Source organism: Oculina patagonica, chromosome 8 (genome assembly GCF_052425735.1).
Source record: "Oculina patagonica isolate OP01 chromosome 8, crgOcupat, whole genome shotgun sequence".
NCBI lineage: Eukaryota > Metazoa > Cnidaria > Anthozoa > Scleractinia > Oculinidae > Oculina > Oculina patagonica.
Window position 1 is genome coordinate 19,061,413 of NC_135765.1, and position 21,090 is coordinate 19,082,502.

General features: G+C 39.3%; 2 protein-coding genes across 4 annotated transcripts in view; both read right to left on the reverse strand.

Annotated features, from left to right (window-relative positions):
• LOC144662794 (uncharacterized) overlaps positions 1-11,269 on the reverse strand; it is a 195,612-nt gene extending 184,343 nt beyond the window's left edge. The window contains exons 1-2 of one of the 3 annotated variants that reach the window (XM_078523728.1): positions 10,320-11,265; positions 9,231-9,602 (exon numbers count right to left, since the gene is read on the reverse strand). The gene's annotated coding sequence lies outside the window, so the exon portion shown is untranslated. Of the gene's footprint in view, positions 1-9,017; positions 9,177-9,230; positions 9,603-10,319 lie in introns of those variants that run through there. The other 2 variants (XM_078523725.1, XM_078523727.1) reach the window with 2 other exon arrangements.
• Positions 1-15,863, reverse strand: part of LOC144664191 (uncharacterized) — a 24,281-nt gene extending 8,418 nt beyond the window's left edge. The window contains exons 1-7 of the mRNA XM_078525302.1: positions 12,660-15,863; positions 11,498-11,860; positions 4,455-4,709; positions 2,272-2,538; positions 1,611-1,904; positions 908-1,219; positions 655-690 (exon numbers count right to left, since the gene is read on the reverse strand). Of these exons, the coding sequence (XP_078381428.1) occupies positions 655-690; positions 908-1,219; positions 1,611-1,904; positions 2,272-2,538; positions 4,455-4,709; positions 11,498-11,860; positions 12,660-12,726 (1,594 nt within the window). The 5' untranslated portion in view covers positions 12,727-15,863. The remainder of the gene's footprint in view (positions 1-654; positions 691-907; positions 1,220-1,610; positions 1,905-2,271; positions 2,539-4,454; positions 4,710-11,497; positions 11,861-12,659) is intronic.
• Positions 15,864-21,090: the final 5,227 nt, after the last annotated feature.

Below are 21,090 nucleotides of genomic sequence, written 5' to 3' on the forward strand. Positions count from 1 at the left end.
AAACTTCCATTTACCTTGGATTTGACCCCACTTTTCAGTCATTTTTACTCGGTAATAACTCGATCTCGGATAATTCGAAAACCCCGCTAACTCGAACCAAATTTCGTTTGCCCTGATCAAAATGTGGGTCAAATTTACCCCAATAACTCGAATTCTGGTTCTATCAACTCGCCACGGATGCCCATTGAAATATTCCATCAGCTCTTCTTGCCGTATATTTGGATTTAAACGCTAAAATGAACACTGCAGCATTAAATTTAAATTGAGCAACAAACAGATTGCGTTTTTGACAGTCATTTTCCACTCTTAACATAAAAGTGAGAGTTCCTGATGAGATAAGTTTAATTTGCACTGTACTGTGCACCGAAGTGCAGAAAAATCAGTAAACAATTTATTATTAACATGGCAAATTGAATATTTAGTCGACCTCGATAACTCGAACTGTTTTTCGTTCCCCTACAGAGTTCGAGTTATCGGGGTTCTACTGTAATTGGATGACGACTACAAGGATTCATTTATATTAGTAAGTCTAATCCTATATTTTTTTTTATTTTAAAGATAGAAATTTTATTTTTTTTAGTTACACTGTTTACCAATAAGCAGTCTTCCTAGTTGAGTCAGTAAAAAAATGTAGACACTGAATTCTTTAATTACCTGTTTCATTCTGGTTTGTAGTCGACTTAGTGGACCCTTAAAAGAACCCGAAAATGTTCATGATATTAGTTTGGAAGAATTCGTATACAAGTTAGTTAAATTAAACAGTAATCAAGGACAAAATAACTAAAACTCCTTTAGGCATTACAATAGCAGAATTCATTTCCTTTTGCGACAAGCAGAACTATCAGAAAAAAAACATTAGTTGGTGAAATAATCTACAACAAAAAGAGTAAATGTTCCATTACGTTACCTCCTAAAACTAGGATTCTTTTTATATTTTTCTTTTCTTTAAAACTCTCTCCATATTTGTTAGTCGCAGTCACAACAAACTCATACCGCTGACCCTTTTTAAGTGTGATGACGTATTCACGAACAGAGACATCATAAATGACCTGAAGTGTTCTCCAGTCTCCCACGGTACCGTTACTACTAACGTTCCGTATATATACAGTGTATTGTGTGATGTCTGCACCATTGCTGACTGGATTTGTCCATTTCAAGGCCACGTCATCACTCTGTACCTCCGCAGGCATGTTTATAATCTCTGGTGTGTCGGGAATTCCTGATTAATAAAATGATAAAAAAAAATGTCCTGTTAGACGGATAAAGGGAACTTCACGAGCGCATAATTGTCACATTACTTAAGCTTAGCGCCACTATTTTTGCACCTATTTTGTTCCCTCGCAGGCACAAAATAGGCTGCTTGTTGATCCGCCATGTTGACGGAATATATATATATTTTTTGCTGTTGTTTGAAAAACGTCTTGCGTTTAATGACAATTGAGTGACAATAATGTTACACCACTCTCTGTAAAATAATAGAACAATGGACAACACTGTAGCAAAATTATCGAATTAAAGTGACATTGTATAAATTAGCAAATTTCGTCATGTTAGCAGCTGTTTTCCTTTTGGTTGGACATTCAGTTAATAAAAGCCGCTGGAAATCTTACCTTCAATCTTTGTCCTGATTGTCCTTTGCGCAGCTGTACTCTCAAACACATCATTCCTGGCAAACACCTTCACACTGTACTCGGTATCTCTTTCCAGACTTCCAACAGACAGACTTGTTGTACCAGGGTAAGTAACATTCTTATTCTTTATCTCAGTGTCACCCTTTAAAATGACCACTCGGTATGCTGTGATAGGACTGCCTCCATCATCAGCTGGTGCAGTCCATTTTACTGTCAGTGAAGTGGCTTGAATGTCTGAAGCTGAAGATATGATGGCCGGGGAGCCTGGTTTTTCTGATTACAAAAAGAAGAAAATTGATTTCTATCATTGTATTGTAGCTGTATTTCATTACTGCGCCTTCAAGAGCACACAAACTTTGCTCTGATCAATACCTGGTTATGTCTCGGGTTAACAGTATAGATCAGAATCCGCAGTTACTGGATTTAAATTCTGTAAAACGTTTGAAGGACTATTTCATTCTACTGTAAAAGGTTTTTTTTAAGTGATTGCGTTGTGATTGGAATGTCAGCTATTATAACTTATTTAGAAGATTAGATTTTATAGAATGAGCTGTCTAAGTTCTAACTATAATAGTTGAGACCACGTCTCTTTTGTCTAAATCATCTCTTTTTTTAATAAACAATGTTTTGATGCACATACTTATCTGTCGTAAGAGTATTGAGACGTTGTTGAAGGGATCAAGACCATTGTAAGCGACACACTTGTATTGACCAAAATCTTGCTCGTCATCTAATGTCACCTGCAATATGCTTTCTTTAGCTGTGACTGTGTTTATTTCATTTCCATCAGGTTTGTACCAGGTGAGTGTTGGTGTAGGAACACCATCTGACACACACTTCAACGTCACTGTTTGACCAATCCAAGAATTGGCAGCTGATGAAGTAACACTCAATATTTTTGCTGGATCTTAAAAAGAAAGAAACATATAAAAAATCGTTAAGTTATTCGTTGATAAAAGAAAGGGCGATGAAAACGTAAACGTAAAAAGAAGCGCCTCTTTTGTTGTTTTAGATTGAAGTCAATGACTAATTTGTATTACATGTATATTGCTTTGTTGCTGCGAAGCCTTAGCGTAGCAGCAGAACTATTTTTGACTGTCCGCGCGGGGTCTGGGCGACACACTCGATTTGACTTTTTCACTGGCGATGTTTTTAAGTACATGCAGTACGTATTATCAGCGGCATGTAAAATGTGGAAGCTGCGTTTGTCGTTTGCGATATCCTTTTCGCTAAGGAGCAAGAAGTTAAATTTTAAAGCGCTGCCGCTTGCGCTTCTGTTCAGTACTTTGTAAATGCTTCCCAAGAAACCTCTCTTGTGCAAGGTGGTCAAGTATAGTGCCGGGGAAACGGTCTTTTCATCCTTTACGCGCCAGCTCTGATGAATAACGAATTTACGATGCCTTCTTATAATTCGCTTTTATAATTATCCATTACTAAGTTAATTTAAGGGAAAAAATTACTTTCTGTGCTTTGAGCGCGAAATATGTACAACAAAAACTAAGAAGATTATTTGCGAAGGCTCCATGACAACGTTTTCATAATAAACGCGCGCTAGAATGGAACGAGCTTTGAGCTTTTTGACGTCATAAATTGGTGTTTCTGATGGCTTTGCGATCGAATTGCACGTACTTTGTTATGTTACATTGCTTCCTTTTCTCAATGTCACTAGCATTTCACACGCTAAGAAATTGAAGATTATATCTTTCACATCTGAAAATGTTAAAATCCGAAACACTCGATTTTAGACTTGCGATGATTTTGAGTACATGCAGTACGTATGATCAGCGGCATGTAAAATTCCTACGACCTTCCGTTCCGCTTCTACTACTATTATTATTAGCGGAGCTCTACAGCGGCCCGCAGGGCCGCAGAGCAGAGCCCCATACTCATGAAAGAAGGAACACTATCGAAACGAGTTTTCATGGTCAACATGGATAGCGGCATGGTTCGCGGGCGCGTCCGTACGGAGTCGCGCAACATGGCCGCCGTAGTTTGATGGTAGAAATAGTGAAGCAAGAAGGCCGTATAAAGGCGGCCTGTAAAATTTAAAGAGGTTTGAAAAGAATAACAAGAAACAATGAAACGAAATGTGGCTGAAAATTACGTGTAGAAAGTAATCGACCGCCAAAAAAAGTGGACATTGAGAGCCATAATCGATCGATGACTTTTGTGTCTATCTGTAAAGCCAGCATCGTACATGAAGGAGCATTCAAAAGCTAAATCGGGTTGATATAATAAATGAACAAACCATTTTATTGCTACGGGGTAAAAAAAAAAAGGAAAAAAGAAAAAAAAAAGTTGGCCCTCTGGGATTTGAACTCGCGACCTCCGGAGCTGTAGACTGGCACCTTACCGATTGAGCTAATCCGACAGACTCTGCAATATACGTTGAATATATCCTATATCAATATCAATGGAGTCTACTAAGCTGCTGCGAAACTATAACAGGATCGCGAAACTATTTTCTATTGCTAGAAAGCAGATAATTTACTGTACTCTAGAGTAATTTTTCGTGCCATGAGTAATGATTTTGCCCCGCTTTAAGATTATTATTTTTGTCGTACTGCTGACATTCAGTATAACCGTGAGCTATTTAAATTTGTGTCGCACCTATAAACCGCCAGAAACATTAGTACTTTGGCCGCTTATTCACTAGAATGTAAACATTGTAAGCTCCAGTGAAAATTAAATAAATGGGGAGCTCCGCTTTTAGGCTTGCCTAAATCTATATATTATTCTTATAGCTCATTTCGCAGCACTTTACTTACTATCAGCAACTCCTAGTTTATATATAGATTAGGATTTGAAAAACGTCAGACTCACAGCGAACCACCAGGATTTCTTTGTGAGTTTTTGTTCCTGCTAAGTTGTTAGCTCGGCATGTGTACAGTCCATCATCTGTCCTTTTAATTCTGTCGAAGTTCAAATATGCTATCTTCTTTCCGGAACTTTTGATTTGTCCATTTCGCATCCATGATACTTCCGGGTCTGGTTTCCCAGTCGCTGCACAACTGATATTGACTGAGGATCCCTCAATGTAACTTCCGTTTATTGATGGTGGGCTGATAACTGGTAGCTCTGCAATAGGATAACTATTTTTGAGCAGCGTAGAAAAGAATTACAGCTGATGAGTTGATAACGTTCACAGCCTCGGTTGCGTCCTATCAGTCATACAATAAAATTGATACATCTAAACTAATTCCCTAAAATAATCGCTTCTTTTAACTTAACATCTATTTTCTTTGTTATTTTGTAGCAAATACCGACTATCCACGAGAGATAACAGCAACAATAACAGCAACAATAATAATAACACCAAAAACAACAACCAGATAATGATTATGATGGTGATAGTAATGACGACGATAATTTTTTGTTTGTTTTGTTTTTGTTTTTATTTGTATTCTTCAATCGTTGCCATTGTGGTGGTTATTCTGAGACTTTAAACAAGCAGTGTAATTCAGTTATATGCTGGTTTTCCTGTTTTGTTTTGTTTCCTGCAGTTAATGGTGTTGGTTTTTTAATATGGGGAACTATCGATGGAAGTCAATGATGACGCCAAGTTTATATGTTTTAGGTATTTGGTACGAATGATGTTTAAAAGGTTTATGCACTTATAATGGTGATATTCAACTGAAGTGGAAAGTACTAATTTTTACAGCACAAGGTTGGCCTTCAGATATATTTGGCTAAAGCAAAAGTGGCATAACTTTCGCAAGTGGAGCTGTAATGTGTTTTATACTCAGACGTGTCAACTTGGGAGGTTAGCGAGATCCTTCTAGGCTATTGAGATGCATGTATGGACAAAGAGGTTGATAGTTGATGGTTTAATGGATTCTTTACCGAGGTTACCGGAACAATTCAATGTTTTCTGTGGGAATTTGGACACGTAAAGGGCCTTTCGTTAGCCAATCAGGGCCATTTCTGGGAGGCAATAAGAACCTGCCAATTTCATAATTCAAATTAATAACACAACATTTTACGATTACGGGTTTGAGCTCTGGCCGGGGCGCTGCTTTGTGTGCTTGGGCAAGACAACTCACCGTGCCTCTACACCCTGGTGTATATATGGGTACCGGCGATGCTGATGATAACCCTGAGATGGACTAGCATCCCATCTAGGGGGAGTAGAAATACTCCTAGTCACTTCATGCTACAGAAAAAAAGGGTAATCTCCGCCTGATGGGCCACTTGGCTCGTAAGCAGACCTCACCTTTCGCGAACAACTGCTCAGCTGCTGACCAAAATCATCATAAGCAGTTCCAAGACGATGGGAGATGTCTGCGACGAATGTAATCGTACTAAGGATACGCCAGATAATCGAGGATAACTATCGTCTTATTTTTTGTTTTGCCGGTTGCCCAGGGAAGTGCATCAACAAATGTATCAATTTCTCAGTAAATACCAAATACCAATCTTTTATCAGGGTAGCTTTCAAAAAACCACTTTACTTAGTCGACTGCAATATCTTTTACAGATCTGATGAGACGGAGAATGCAGCAGAGACTCGTTACTGGAGTGTTTTTTATTGCTTTACGACAAGCCATTGACATCGTGGATCGTGAAAGTTTTAAAACTGCTTAAAGGCTATTGAGCATGTTGAAGGAATCGTGCTGAGCAAGTCACCATTGAAAAAGAACAGCCGCAAGCCAGTTATCATTGGGAGTACCCCAAGGAACAATACTTGGTCAGGGTAGAGTGTGTTATTTGGGAGTGCACCTAGGCTCAGCTCTGTGACAGTGTTCAGAAAATCATATTAATCTCATGTTAGAATATGTGTCTAGGTGTCGTCTTAGACGAAGCTCTTTTGCAAAATATTTTTTGGCAAACCTGGTACCTGGAGTGGGTATGTTGAGTCGGATCAGGTGTAATGTACATGCATACCTCTTATTAATAATCAAATTCCTTGGGCCGTATTGTAGAATACGGCCTGAAATACGTAAAATTGACCAAAACAGCTCGCACACTATCTGAGAGATCTAACTGATATTTCCTCTAAACAAAAGAAATCCACCATGCGATACAAGAAGCGCTCAATTGCATTGTCTACCCTTCTGAAAAACGAACATTTAGCTGTTATCTGTGTTTTACCAAAGTTAGGTGTAAAATTCGCTTAATCACCTTTAATATTGTACCAAATCATCAAAACAGGAAAATGCTATGTATTTGAAAATTTATATAATATCAACTGACAAAATCAGGGAAGCCTTATCAGATATGCTCTAACTTTTCTATTTGCCCCATTCCCAATATTTTATGAATATAAAATAAAATCATTTCAACTTTTTCATTTTGTAAGTTTGTGTAGCAAATTAACTGAAATTCATTAAAAAATAAGCGCGGTTCTTACTTGCGAAGTGTACACCTGATACACGATTGATGCGTGCAGATGAAAGACTGTCGGCGATTTTGGCCTTTTCCTTTTTTTGTGCATCATTTGCTTTATAATACAAGCGTACACACTAGTAACAATACAAAACAATACAGAATTTACAAATTCCCCGCCTACATTACCTACAATACTAAGATGTTTTGTATATAACAGTACGGATTTAAAATGTTATAAAAGAAGTATTACAAAAGGAAAGCCAACGTACGCTGGAATTTGTGTAAGCATTTACTTGCGATTGCACTCTCTCTAAGTATTTGCAATTTGCAATTGTCGTGAAGTCGAAGACGAAACGTTCGGAAAAACAGTTCGTCTTGGTCTCCATTTGTGCTTAAAATATAGTGCTTTCCCAGGATAAATAAATAGTTAAGTTTCGCGCCTTTCACGCTTTATTATTATTTTTTTTTTTTTTGTTTCCTTTCCGTCTTATATGAATGTTTTTTAATCTTTACAATCCATCCTGTTTTATCTTAATTACACACCCTAGTTGAGTATTTAGTGGGTACTAAGCTTTGACAGGCCAATGTGATGACGACGGCCCAAACTGATGGGCCTTATGCATAATTACGTAAACTTGCATAAGAGCCATTGACAGATCGCTGCGTGCCGTATCGAAGAGACGAAACTCCAATAAGTTGAAATAAGTAGAAAGCGTTGCATCACTGTATACATTCAAACGACTGGTACAGTTAACAATTATTCTATGAGCCCACGTTGGATACGAGGTGGTAAATAGCCAACGAGAGTTGGCTATAACGACTCGTATCCAACAAGGGCGAATAGAATAATTGTTTTATTAAATTCTTATTTAAGTTTAAATCGACTGGACATTTCAGTTTGATGTAAACGAAGTGATAGTACGAGGAGGGAAAATTTGTGGCGTGGTGTTCACTTCTTTAGTTGAATGAAACACAGGCAAGGAGAACGAGCGAGCAAGTTTTCTTCCCAGGATTTTCATCCAGTAATCTCCTCTAAAGTCGTCTATATATCCTGGAAATTGTGACAACAGTTAAGATTGGGGGGATGATCCAAAGCAAAAGCTTTTCTGGAAACTACCCGTCTTGTGCAAGTAGAACGAAGCAAGTTTTTACATTGTACTTGTAATTTACGGCTCGAAAGCGAAATTGAGCTCAAAGTAGAACAGGTTTATTGAAGTATAAAATGACAAGACCAAGATTAAAGGTAACAAACTTTACAGAAGTGCTGAGCCTGATTTTATGACGTACAATGAAAGAAAGGGGGAGGGAGGCGCGGTGGCCTATTGGTTAGCGCGCTCGACTCCGAGTCGAACGGCCCTGGTTCGAGGCCTGGCCGGGGCGCTGCGTTGTGTTCTTGGGCAAGACACTTTACTCTCACAGTGCCTCTCTCCACCCAGGTGTACAAATGGGTACCGGCGAATTTACTGCTGGGAGGTAACCCTGTGATGGAATAGCATTTCATCCAGGGGGGAGTAGCAATACTCCTAGTCGCTTAATGCTACGGACACCGGGATAAGCTCCGGCTGTATGAGCCTCATGGCTCGGACACAGACTTTACTTTACTTACAATGAATGAAACTGTGTCAGTTTGCCGTTCTTTTCTAAATTATTTGCTGCTTTTCTACTTTATTTACTCGCTCTTGTTGTGCGTTTACAAGTATTATTAATTAAACTTTTCGCATCAATCCTTTTTTTTAGTTAATTTTACTATGGCATTTTTTTTGGCTTTTTAGGCACTGCTAATTATTTCTTGTTCATGAAGCTCGCCAAAATTGCTGTTTTCAACCATTTTTCTGATGGAACTGTCGCTTCCCGCATAATTTTTTTTTCTCTGAGCGGCACTTGCCGCACTCATTTCCTATATAAGGTCAAACATAGGTATACGAGCTGATAACCGGGATATAGTGAACCAATCAGAAAGCTAGAATTGCAATATCCGAGGTTGAAAATTTTAATAATGGTAAATAGTCTTCTACCGAAATGATATACTATTGCCTAGTCCCAGAGATGCATTGTTACTTAAAGGCGCCGTTTGTTCCTGATACTTAAGAAAGGACTCCACATGTGGGGAGATTCGTAATGGTAATTTTTAGGATATGCATTTCTTCGTCGAGGTAAGTCGAAACGTCACTATTATGTTTTAATTTTAACCCGGAATTGAAATAAAGACAAAGTACTGGTACGAACTGGTAGTTAAACCAGGGAGGAGAGACTAAATATTTGGTCACTTACCCAAAACAAGTCACTGCACAGTATCATAAACAGATGCTACGTCAAGCCTATCAGGTCCAAGTCTACAAATATACAACCTTTCATCTGCCATTTGAATCGAATCCAGTGTAAAGGTGACCAGTCCAGGGCTACTACCGTTCCAAACTGCGCTCACACGTCCACTGTATGGAGAATTTTTAATTGTGGTAACTGTCGTGACCTTGTCAATGGAAACCAAGAGATTTTGAAAGCTGAGGGCACCATTCTTTTTTGTTCCCCACTGAACAAGTTTTACGTTTTCTCCGCTGAAGATCCAAGTGAAGTTAGCAGATGAACCAAGAGTTGCAGTCACCTTGTTCCCATTATAGGGCGAAATAAATTGCAGCTGACTTACTGTATATAATAAACAACGTTCTTGTTGTTTAACTATTGTATTACGTGTACTGCTTTGAATTAAACTTTTGCTTTCATTTCACGGCATAGCAATACATTACTTAAAAACACAATGTCATTCTTTAAACTTCGGTTACCTGTGTACTTTGGACTCGTTTCAAGTTGAGCTTTTAAGCTGATAAGTTCAAAAACCACGCTGCACATTCCCTTGTAGGAATGCCACAGCCACGCATGGCTAACTCAGGTTAAACGTAACCGAAACATTACATACATTTTTTATTGTCTGGGCAGTAATTGTTCAGAAAAATAAGAAAAAAAATATGGTTTGGAACTTTGAAGTCCAGCTACAGTGATATAAGATATATATACCTCCCACTAATGCTACAGCCACAACAACGATATGGTTTTTAAAGCAAATTTGACCCCACTATTGTTGCTAATCGGAGAGTGAATTTGCAGTATATAAAGCGTATCATAAATATATATTAACTTGTCTTTACTTAATTTGCATGTTTTACCGACACGGCGACCACCTTGAAGTATATTGTTTCTAAGCCTGTCTTCAGCTGTTTTGTGAGCCCTGCACAGCGGTGTACACTCATTTGCCACCCATTTTAAGTTACGACATGGATTTCCAGCTTAATAGCTTAGGTGACAAGCGACAAACTGATAAGCAAATGTAGCAGTTGCGAACTGAACTAAATCCCGTTAACGTACCTGCTTGCGGAAGTATCTGAAGCAAGATAAAGTAGACGAAGCGTCTTGACAAAAAAAACGTTTCCCGCCATTATCAGTTCACAATAAACTTTCAATGTGTCTCAAATATTATTGTCGCAGACATTCAAGTCATCTTGAAGATGTGTTTGAGGCTGTGATCTTACATTAGTCATCAACGTCGCTATGTTTAATTTCTGGGAAAGTAATTAATCAGGGAGACACGTCACACAACACACAATCCTTTATTTGGCTGTGGTCACGCGAGTAATAAATCAGCAAGAACACTGAGGCTCTGAAGCCGAGAGGTTAAAAAAAAAAATAAAAGTTCTAGCCTGGTCTTGCCATAAGCGACGTAGAAATAGATGTGAGCAATCGGTAGTTGATAAAGATAATAACCATTGCACAATTGAAACATTTGTTTTTTTGTCAAAGCGTAAGATTTGGATTTTTTTTTATTTTCTGTTTGCTGAAACGACTGATTGAAGACTCTGCAGAAGCCCCTTGCGATGTCATTTGTTTGCTTGAAAATACGTGGAAAGTCAAAGATCTTAGAGACGGGAAGTTCCACTGGTTTGAAAGGCTACAATAACGTAGTTCATCTTCATGGCCAAGTAGCACGTGACGTTCCGGCTAACTTGTACAGCACTCTGGCAGTTTTGGTGCTAGGAACGGGCGATGTTAGTCGTGCATTACTGAGGTCTCAGTCCATACACCAACCGACACTTTGGTGACTCCCTCGTATCAAAAGTTGGTTGCTCAATTTCCACATAGTGCATACACTTGACAAAAAATCTAAGTTTAATGGGTTACTGAAAGGCATACAGTGACTCTTGTTTGCGACGCGTATATTTCAAGAGCAAACATTTTTAAGTAGAGCCACCTTCTTCACCCTTTCCGATCACGTCAAATCATCTGACTCTGCAAATTTGATGCAGCTTTTTAACATGCACAGTAGACCATCATAATCACACAATAATCCAGGCAGGACAGCATTTCGGATTGTTAATCAAAGCAATTTCTTTATCTCTACCTTCCTCCCTCCCTCTTTTATGGTATGCCACATGCCAGACAACATGTTTTCTATCTTTATAAGCATTCTTGACATGATTGTTTTGTAATTAATTTCGTTGCGATAGCCCATAGGGTATAATCTAACAATATAATGTCAAACTGCATACCTCTTACAATGAGCTTGACGGTGCTGGTTCGAATTTGAAGACCTGAAGTTGGTTCTGCTCTCAGAGTGCACTGGAAGAATGTGTTATCTTGATCGGTGATATTTTCAATTACCAGAGAAGCTCTTCCTTCAATGTCTACTCGCTCAGTGTAAGCTGGCGGCATATCAGACTTCACTACTCTGTCACCATTCTTCAACTCTGCTATCAACAGTTTAAACATATTACTGATGTATACTCCCCAGGTGATGGCCTTGAGCTCAGCCTTCCTATCAGTAACAGCGTAGTCCCACACAAGTGTAACATTGTTTCCTTTTGTAACGTAACTTGGATTGTCTGGTTCTTTTGTGAAACTGATTGCTCCCTCTATGAAACCGATTAAAGCAAACAAGAGAAAATTAAAAAACACTTCAATCGTTGAGAAACTTGCATGCACATAGGGGATGGGGGGAATGGGGTTGACAACCTACACTGGATTCGATGTGGAAAAAATGCGATATCGAAATTAACTGTCTCAACTACTTTTGACGCTCATTGTACCTTGTAGCTCAAGACGTTTAAGAACGCTGTTAATGATAATTTGTTTTGGTTTTGTTTTTATTAAGGATAATATAAATATCAGCTCATTCAATTCATTGATTGTTGATAATTTTCATATGTGTAAACATACAAATCCTTATCGTGAGCCTGCAGTCCCGGTGGTATCTCCTTTGGAAAATTAACCTTTCTTAATTTGCGTATATATGACGTACGGCTCAGGTTATTTGCCATGACTGTTAAGCACTCTTACTATTGCGCATTTAGGTCGCTCGCGTTTTCAGAGCCATTCGTCAATTTCTCACACTCATCGTTTTGTGGTTACTTTGTTAGTAGTTGGAAGAAGTGCAAATGGAAGTTTTGGTGCTCGATAAAAATTGAGCAAACTGATGCAAATTAACCACAGTGTGATTTAACTCAGTCTAATATCGAATGCACTTCAGTGAACTGTGTTGGACTGTCTCATAATAAATCTCTACAATGTTGGTTGTGATTGCTTTGCAGTTATTTGCCTATGATCTTCATCTTACTGGACGCTACTCTTACTGTCATTTAAGACTGTAATTACCTTTTGCACTACGCGACCTTTTAAAAAAAATGAACTAGACTCAGAATATCTTAAACGTACCTGCATGCGGAAGTATAAACACGATTACATGTAAGAGGCAGCCTAACGAAATGACGTTTTCCCCCATTACCAGTCTGTGACAAAATCTCTGGCTTGCCTAGGTGTTGTCAGGTCCACTCGAGGAAGCAGTTTATTGCCGCTGCTTTTATAATGCAGTTAACAAACGTACTCAACCAATACGTTCTTTATTTGCATAGAGTCACACTTCAGTAGCTTGAGTCACGCATCAGCAACTGACTTGTCCCAAGACATCTCTTGTGAGAAATCTGTATTCTGAAACGCGTACAGCCAGGGACGAGTCACCCGAGAGACGAGTACTAGACATGCTTCGAAATATCACGTTTCGCAAGTTTGCCGAGAGCAAATTTATGCTGTTTTCTATAATAGTCGGGCACTTAAGGTTAATATAGTACAAAGTATTTTAACAGATAAGCAATATTTTTAAAAGCCAACAGAACGGCGTTGATGTTAAGCGTTATCTTGCGCCTTCACATCGCATTTTTCCTGGAGATGACAGTTTACTTAGAGCGCAGTTCGAGGTAAACTATTCGCTTCCAAGAATAGATAATGTCCGCGAATAAGAAGGCATGAAAATGGTTGCTTTTGCATACCGTCGTTTTCAATAAGAAATATTACAAGAATAGAAAATATTTCTATTTATATACGTTTCCTTAATAATCACTGAGACCTTTGTCTTGTCCAATGACAATGTCTAGAGTATAACGAGCCGGCAGTCATTACTCATTTCGTTTCTTAATATGTTTTATCAGTGCGGATGGATAATAACCACTGCCGTATAAGTGAAACGGAACGTTTTAGGGAAGGGTCCTTTCGACACATAAAATGTGGTATCTTTATTTAAAAAAAATAACATACAGCTTTTATTTATGTTTTTAGGCTTTATAGAACAAACGATAGCCTGTGCAACGTACGTCATGAAAAAGTAAGGAAAAGTAGAATTTCATCGTTGGCAGATGGACAGATGATCGAGCGTGACTGGTTCTGACAGAACACGACACACTTTGCCTTGAAGACGGCAAACGAAGAACAATGTTTTTGTTCAAATGGCTTTAAACTTCCGTATACCGTAAAATCCGGTTATAAGCCCTCCGCTTTTAAGCCCCCCCCCCCCCGGTTATAGGCCATCTACAGTACTGAACAGGGCTAAATGTTGCTTTATTATGCGTTTTTGACTTAAAAACGTATATCGATCAACACTCCCGTGGCCCGTTTCAAAACAGTTTTTTATTCCGCTTATAAACCCTCCTGGATATAAGCCCCTCCGCTTATAAGCCCACACAAGATTTATCAAAGGTCAACTTTGTCGGTGTATTAATGACTTTGTCAACAGCCTAGTAAAATCTAAAAGTACGAATTCAAAATATTCTTATCTTTTTACGCACGATGCATATCTCAGACTTATTCGCCACAGATAAAGTATAAGAAAGTACTGGTTTTTAGTTATTTAAACCGCAGGAACCTTCTTTGCTTGTGTAATATTGAAAACCTGGTTAGTGCAAGGGAACTACACGCAGGACAATTTGAGCAAAATTACTGCTCGAAAAGATCATTAGGATCGCTAGAACCCGTTTTCCGATAAAGTACGAAATAAGGGCACACGTTAATTAATATAAGCAAAACACGCGCATGAAGAAAAGTAACGCGCGCACCTGCATTTAACCTGAAAGGAAGCAGTGCGTAAACTGTCAGTGACTAGGGGTAACAAGACCATATAAAGACAACTAACAAGCAGAGGAAACAGCGATGGTTGCATGATATTTATCAATGATAGCACCGTGGCGTTTGATGATTTTTTAAACAATTTTTAAAAAGACGTAGATTAAGGGACTTGAATTAATTAAATTAAGGGACGATAAATTGATTAAGGGAAGATGATTTTCTTTATTGTGGCTTACCTGTAAACTAGCTGGTGCGTTCCCGTAAGTGTAATGACCACATTAAACATTGTATTGTTTGTTTTTATCGTTTGTTGTTTAAGGCTGCAGCGTCTGTAGAGTCCAGTTTGGATGTGCAAATTCTTGCATATCTCACCAATTGAGATATTAATAAACACCATACGCTAGATCGGCTGGGGTGTTGCTGTCTATATGAAGATGTTTACAATCTGGAACGCGAATTCTTTTCTTTTGTCAAAGAAGCTGATATGAATGGGTGTGTCGCTATCTCTATGGCTGACGAGATAACATACTTCAGTTGATGCCATGGTATTGCCCCTTTGTTCTAGTTCTGACGGGAAATTATCGCTAATCATGACAATTTCCAGCATTCCCGTTGTTAACGCTGAATGTGTTGGTCAATTGGTCTGATGGTCAGGCAGCTGAAAACAGCTGATGTGGGTCTACTTAACTATTAATTAACATGAGTCAATTAACGTTTCATTGAACTTTATTGAGATATTTAGAGCGAAATGTAGTTTAGATATGTAATTTCCAGAGATTTATTTCAGTGTCACGTCAACAATAATAATTAATAATAATAATATTTAATATTTATATTGCGCATTTTCTATACAATAATCAAATGCGCATTACAAACATTACAATAGATACAAAAATAAGAACATATTACAATCTTTAGAAAATTAAAAACGAAACCTACACTATTTACAATTGGCTATAAGAAAAATAATTTGCAGAAAAAAACAATTAAAAAATCTTAATATAAACTAACAAAATGCCTTGCTAAATAAAAATGTCTTAAGTTTCTGTTTAAAATCACTTTTAGTGCAGGCAGATCCAATGCTTATGGGAAGACTGTTCCAAAGCCGTGGCGCTGCCGCCAGGAATGATCAATCCCCCATGGTAGCTTTTGTGAAACGCTTTGGGGTGCTCAGAAGAATTCCTTGTTATTTCGCCGTAAATCATAGCGGGATGGCGGTAAAACAGAAATTAAATCGATGCGATATTTAGGGGCTGAGCCCTGGAGTACTTTAAAGGTGATCAAAAGGATTTTAAACTCGATACGTAGGCGGATACCGTTTTTACTCGAATAAGCGCCGTGGCGCTTATTAAATTTTTCGCCTTTCAAGTGCGGCGCTTATTCGAGAGCGGCGCTTAATTAAAATTTGGACACCTCAAAGAATGCAATCTTTAACAGTAATTAAAAATAGCGTCTTTTGATTGTCAGTATTCGTCTCTTGCTGAAGAGAAAAGTGGCGGTAGCTGTCCTGGCAAAGTTCGTGGCCTTCACAACATTTACAAAACCACATACAGTCGAAGCTCTCTTAACGGCCTCTCGCGGCCTCTCTTCGCCCTGTTTCCCTTTTTTCTTTTTTTTTTTTTTTTCCGCCCCCTTTTTTTTTTTTTTTTCTTTTTTTTTTTTTTCTCCCCCCTATTGTTAAAATGCTGGATAAAAAAAAAATGTGGGCGAGCGGTAAAACGATCTCTCTGAACTGCAAATCATCGTTTTTGAAGGAAAGAAATGTCTAAGTTTGCTTCAGAGTTGCTTTCTAGTGCTGTTTTTTTAGTTTAACGGAATTCCTCGAATAAGCGCCGCATCGGTACTGCGGCGTTTATTCGGGGGCGGCGCTTATTCGAGTAAATACGGTAGGCAACCAGTGAAGTTGTTTAAGGAGCGGCGTAATATGACTGTGGTTAGGTGCGCAGAAGATCAATCGCGCACTGGCATTCATGACACGTTGGAGTTTTTTCATGTGATGGTCGGGAACTCCATAGAGTAAACTGTTGGAATAGTCTAACCTACTGGTTATAAATGCATGAATCAGTTTCTCAGTACATTCACTGGTAAGGTATTTCCGTATGTGTCGGATATTATACAGATAAAAGAATGCACTACCACAGGTCTTTGTTATATGCGTTGCCATATCCATGTGCGAGTCCAACCAGGAGCCCAGATTTTTCGCCGAATATACGGGAATTACATCAACATCGCCAACCCTAATACTGCTAACAGACACTTTAGATAGCTGCTTGCTCGTGCCGATCACCAGAAACTCAGTCTTTTCATCGTTCAACATCAACTTATCATTAATCGTCCATGAACGAACATCAGCGATGCATTTCTCCATAGCATCTAGCGCCTCAGCTTCACACGTACTCTCTTATGGGCGAAACGACAAGTATATACTAGTTATGCAACGCTTTGAGTGGTATACTATGGAATATCCCACGAGTCATTGTATTTTCTCGGTATACACACGAGCCTTTAGGCGAGTGTGTATGCCAAGAAAATACAAGTGAAAGTGGGATATTCCATAGTATACCAGAAAAGTGTTTGTAACTATTTTATACCATGTCATAGAAATACGCTTACTAAATTTCGTCGAGAATACAGTCGCAGCGCACTATGGGAAGGTTGGGTTGAATACCGTCGAATATAAAACGGCTTTCCTGTATTCTGATTGGCTGTATTTTCTATGGCATGGTATAAAATTGAATATCATCTGCGTACGAGTGTGTAGACGGCAGGTGAGATTTAATAATACTGAAAAGTTTGCTAGCATAGATGGTAAAAAGCAGGGGACCAAGGCATAAACCCTGAGGCACCCCACATTCTAGGCCAAACTTTTTGGATAGCACACCATTAATTGTAACCTGCTGCAATCGACCTCTCAGATAGGATCAAAACCATTGAAGAGCTGACCCACGTACGCCGAGCAGTGACTGAAGTCTATGTATTAGAACGTCATGGTTCACAGTATCAAAGGCGGCGCTAGGAGTGTCACATGACCCATGTTCATATTCATAAGAATATCATTCTTAACTTTCGGTAACGCCGTCTTAGTAGAGTGATGCTCCCGATACGCACTCTGCATTTCCACAAGTCATTGGTCAGCATGTGCGTCTGTATCTGAATAGCAACCGCTTTCTCTGTAAGCTTAGAAGTAAACTGTAAGTTGCTTGTTGGGCGAAAGTTCTTGTTTACCAGTTCGAGTCCAGATTTCTTGAGCAATGGATGCACCAAGGCATTTTTCCACTCATCAGCGAACCGACCAGTTTTAAGTGATAAATTAATCATCTTCGTGATGACAGGGAGTAGATGATCCAGCTACATAGACAGTATAGAAGATGGAAGTGGATCAAGGTCACACGATTTCTTACAGGCTAGTGCTAAATTCTTTAAATCCTCCTCAGTGAGTAGCGCGAATTCAGAGAAAGAAGAGCCAATCATTTCCAAGGTGGTAGTATAATCAGATTCTTGGGAAGCACTGGAAGGGGATTGAGTGCTGCCCGCCAGCTTGGATCTTATTGCAGTGATCTTATGAACAAAGTGTGAGGTGGGAGAGTTTTATCAGCTTGAATATTCAATAGACGCTTGCTCTCCCGAAATAGCTTTGACTGATTTGAGCTGTTTTCCTCAATAAATTGACTATAATATGTTCTTATTGCGTTGTTCATAACATATATTACATAATTTCTCTTGGATATAAACGCTTGAAGGTCCGAGGCCAGTCCAGTTCTCCTCCACCGTTCCTCAGCTTTCCGTCTGTCACGCCTTGCCTGCATAATCTCATCATCAAACCAAGGCGGCCTGGGCCTATTTCTTATTTTTCGTGATTGTACCGGGGCATGCTTGTTTAGTAGTGATGACAGCGTTGTGTAACGAACACATAGGGTGGTCTGCCTGTGGTGTGATTCTGACACATGCAAAGCCAATCTCGAGCCCAGAGTGACCCCCGGCTCCTCGGTCCATCAGCGGTTGATCAGCGGTAGGGTCGCCAGGACTCACTCTGGGAAACTGAATTAATTTATTTTTTCTATTGGTCCTCGCAGAACAATAGAAATCAACACGGAAGTCTGAAAATCTTCCCCGGAAGTAAACCAAACCGGAAACCCTGGAAAGTGCTCGATTCAAAATAATAAATAATGACGCAGAATTTGAACATAACGTGTTGTTGTTTTGCTGAAGAAAAAGAATTGTACAATTATGTGCACGTGAATTGTGTGCACGTGCTGAGTCGCCGAAATGCTAATTACGCCTTTTGAATAGCGTTGACCGGTGTGGCCTTTAACCTCTTTATTAATATTACCGACGAGGATGAGGAATAACTCGACGAGGAAAAAATTATTTGCTCGCAAACATACAATCTATCCTGAAAAGATGCGCTGTCAGCGAGAAGCCTCTGAAATATACGGAAGTTGCCAAACAAAAATTTTTATCAACAGAACAACAGCTTATCCGTGCGTCCGTCGTCTGCTAAGCAACAACGGACACACGCACGCAGTCCCACAGACGGATTCCTGGAAGGCTAACAAGACCCTTGATTTAAAACAAATATAGCAGCATGCTCAACTAAAGGAAATCAAAACACCAGACGCTCTTCTGTTAATCTCTCTTTTGTTAACTCCAGAACGTTTTTGTTACTTTTGTTGCTTCGATAAACACCAGTTCTGTCGATACTGTGTTAGAAATAGTTTAACTTTCTTGGTTTACTTCCGTTCTGGGAAATTTACTTCCGCTTAGACCTTAGAGAATGCGCAATAAAAACCGGAAGACCAAGGTTCTACTTGAAATCGACCTGAAATTGATCCGATCAATTCCAGTTTCCCAGAGTCTGTCCCATACCGCTGACCTACATGGACGGACTGTGGGCTCGAGATTGATGCAAAGCAAATTATGTATGTCATCCGCAGTCGCGTAAAGCGGGAACAAGAAATTGACTCGAACGCACTCTGCTAATCTATGATAATTACTAGTTTATATACGTACTGAGATTTTCCCACTGGAAAGCCGAAATTTTCGTTCGCAAACCGATGTAAACCAATTAATCGTATCGCTTCTTACCCGCCTTTGCTGCGCCATATGTCAACACTGTGTATACTGCAAGCGCCTACTGGGCATAAACCAGCCAGTAAGATACAGGAGATTCCTGTAAGTCCCAGGAGGCGCTTTCGGACAGGAAAACATTTCGCGCTTACTAGTCGCGTGTGTATAGGGCATGGAAAGAGGAAGCAGAATAAAATATATTTTTCTCATTTCATTGTAATATTAACATGTTAAAAAGCGCGTTCTCAATTGTAATTGTCTTATCTGGCACTGTAAAATTAATCGTATGTAAAAAACGGTTTGTTTTTGACTCCCCTATTCTTGCTTTTCACTTGACGTCATCAAAATTTTAAAATCCAAAATAGCAAGACCCTCGAGTTTTTATCCTTCACCAGCTATTAGACGTCCTCAATTTATATCTTATTGAAGGTTGTTTTGCTCGATAGCATTCGCCGTCTTTAAGATAGAGCATTTTGAGTTTCGGGGTTTCACGCCACACGAGATCAAAGATGGCCGCCGGAAGGCTGTCATGCAATCTGAACAGTTGAGGCTTTGCAAGAAGTGTTTAGTTGAATGTTTACTTGTTCAAGAGGGTGATATGGCCGCTTTTTGTAGCAGAAGTGAATGCCAGATGTTTCCATTGATTTCCGGCCGCCATGTTGGAGCCCAAGCAGTTGGGCTCCAACATGGCGTTTCCATACTTTGCTCTCTAAATTTGCGTGAAACATTTTGACGGATAAATCGAGTACGGAATATTGTACAGACCTGAGACTTGGACGAGTAGTTTATATAGTAGATTTCTATAACCTGTAATATTCTTATTTTGGATTTATTTTTTGCGGCGTGACAGTGGCGTGACGGTGAAAACCACCTATACGATTTTGTGGATAATTCACGTGCGTTTCAATTTTTAAAAAAATACTCAAGGCTACTCCAAGTAACTACTAGCTATCAGGGTAAACTGCAGCTTGACAAAACAAATCTACATGTAGCTAGAGATGTACCTGCTCAAACAAAATGTGCCTTTGAATTCCTAACCCTGGCCTTAAAATGCTTGGGTTGCTAGGATATACTCACCTCTAACTGCTAGGTACACAGAGTCAAATGTTGGCGGATCAAAATCAGTAGTCTTGTCTATTGTACAGCCATAATATCTTTCATCACTCTTCCTGATTGAGCTTAGAGTGAAGATGACCTGACCAGAGGATACGTCACCAACTCCACTGACACGTCCACTGTATGCTGAAGGGGCTGGTACTGACACTTCACCATTCCGCTTTATAGTTACCAGAATTCCACCAGTCTCTAAATCACTCACTCCATCTTCCTTCAATCCCCAGTTAACAAGGTCAATATCACCAGATAAGCTCCAGGTGAAGTTGACAGACGAGCCAACCAATCCTGTCACAGTTTGACCGTCATACTTTGAAGTGAAACTAATCTGACCTTCTGAAAAGAACCGTGTCAATGAAATAAATTGTAACGCCTCAAAGAAATATAAATATTTTTTTAATTATCGCGATTACAAAGCATTGTATTTCGTGTTACTTTGGAAAACATTCAGGCCCTATTCTAATTTCCTGACGGGACCTGGGGCGAGGAATCTCTGAACATGAATGACAATGCGTGGGGGGGGGGGGGGTTCGCTCGAAAAAACAAAGATACACAATAAAAGTTACGGCTG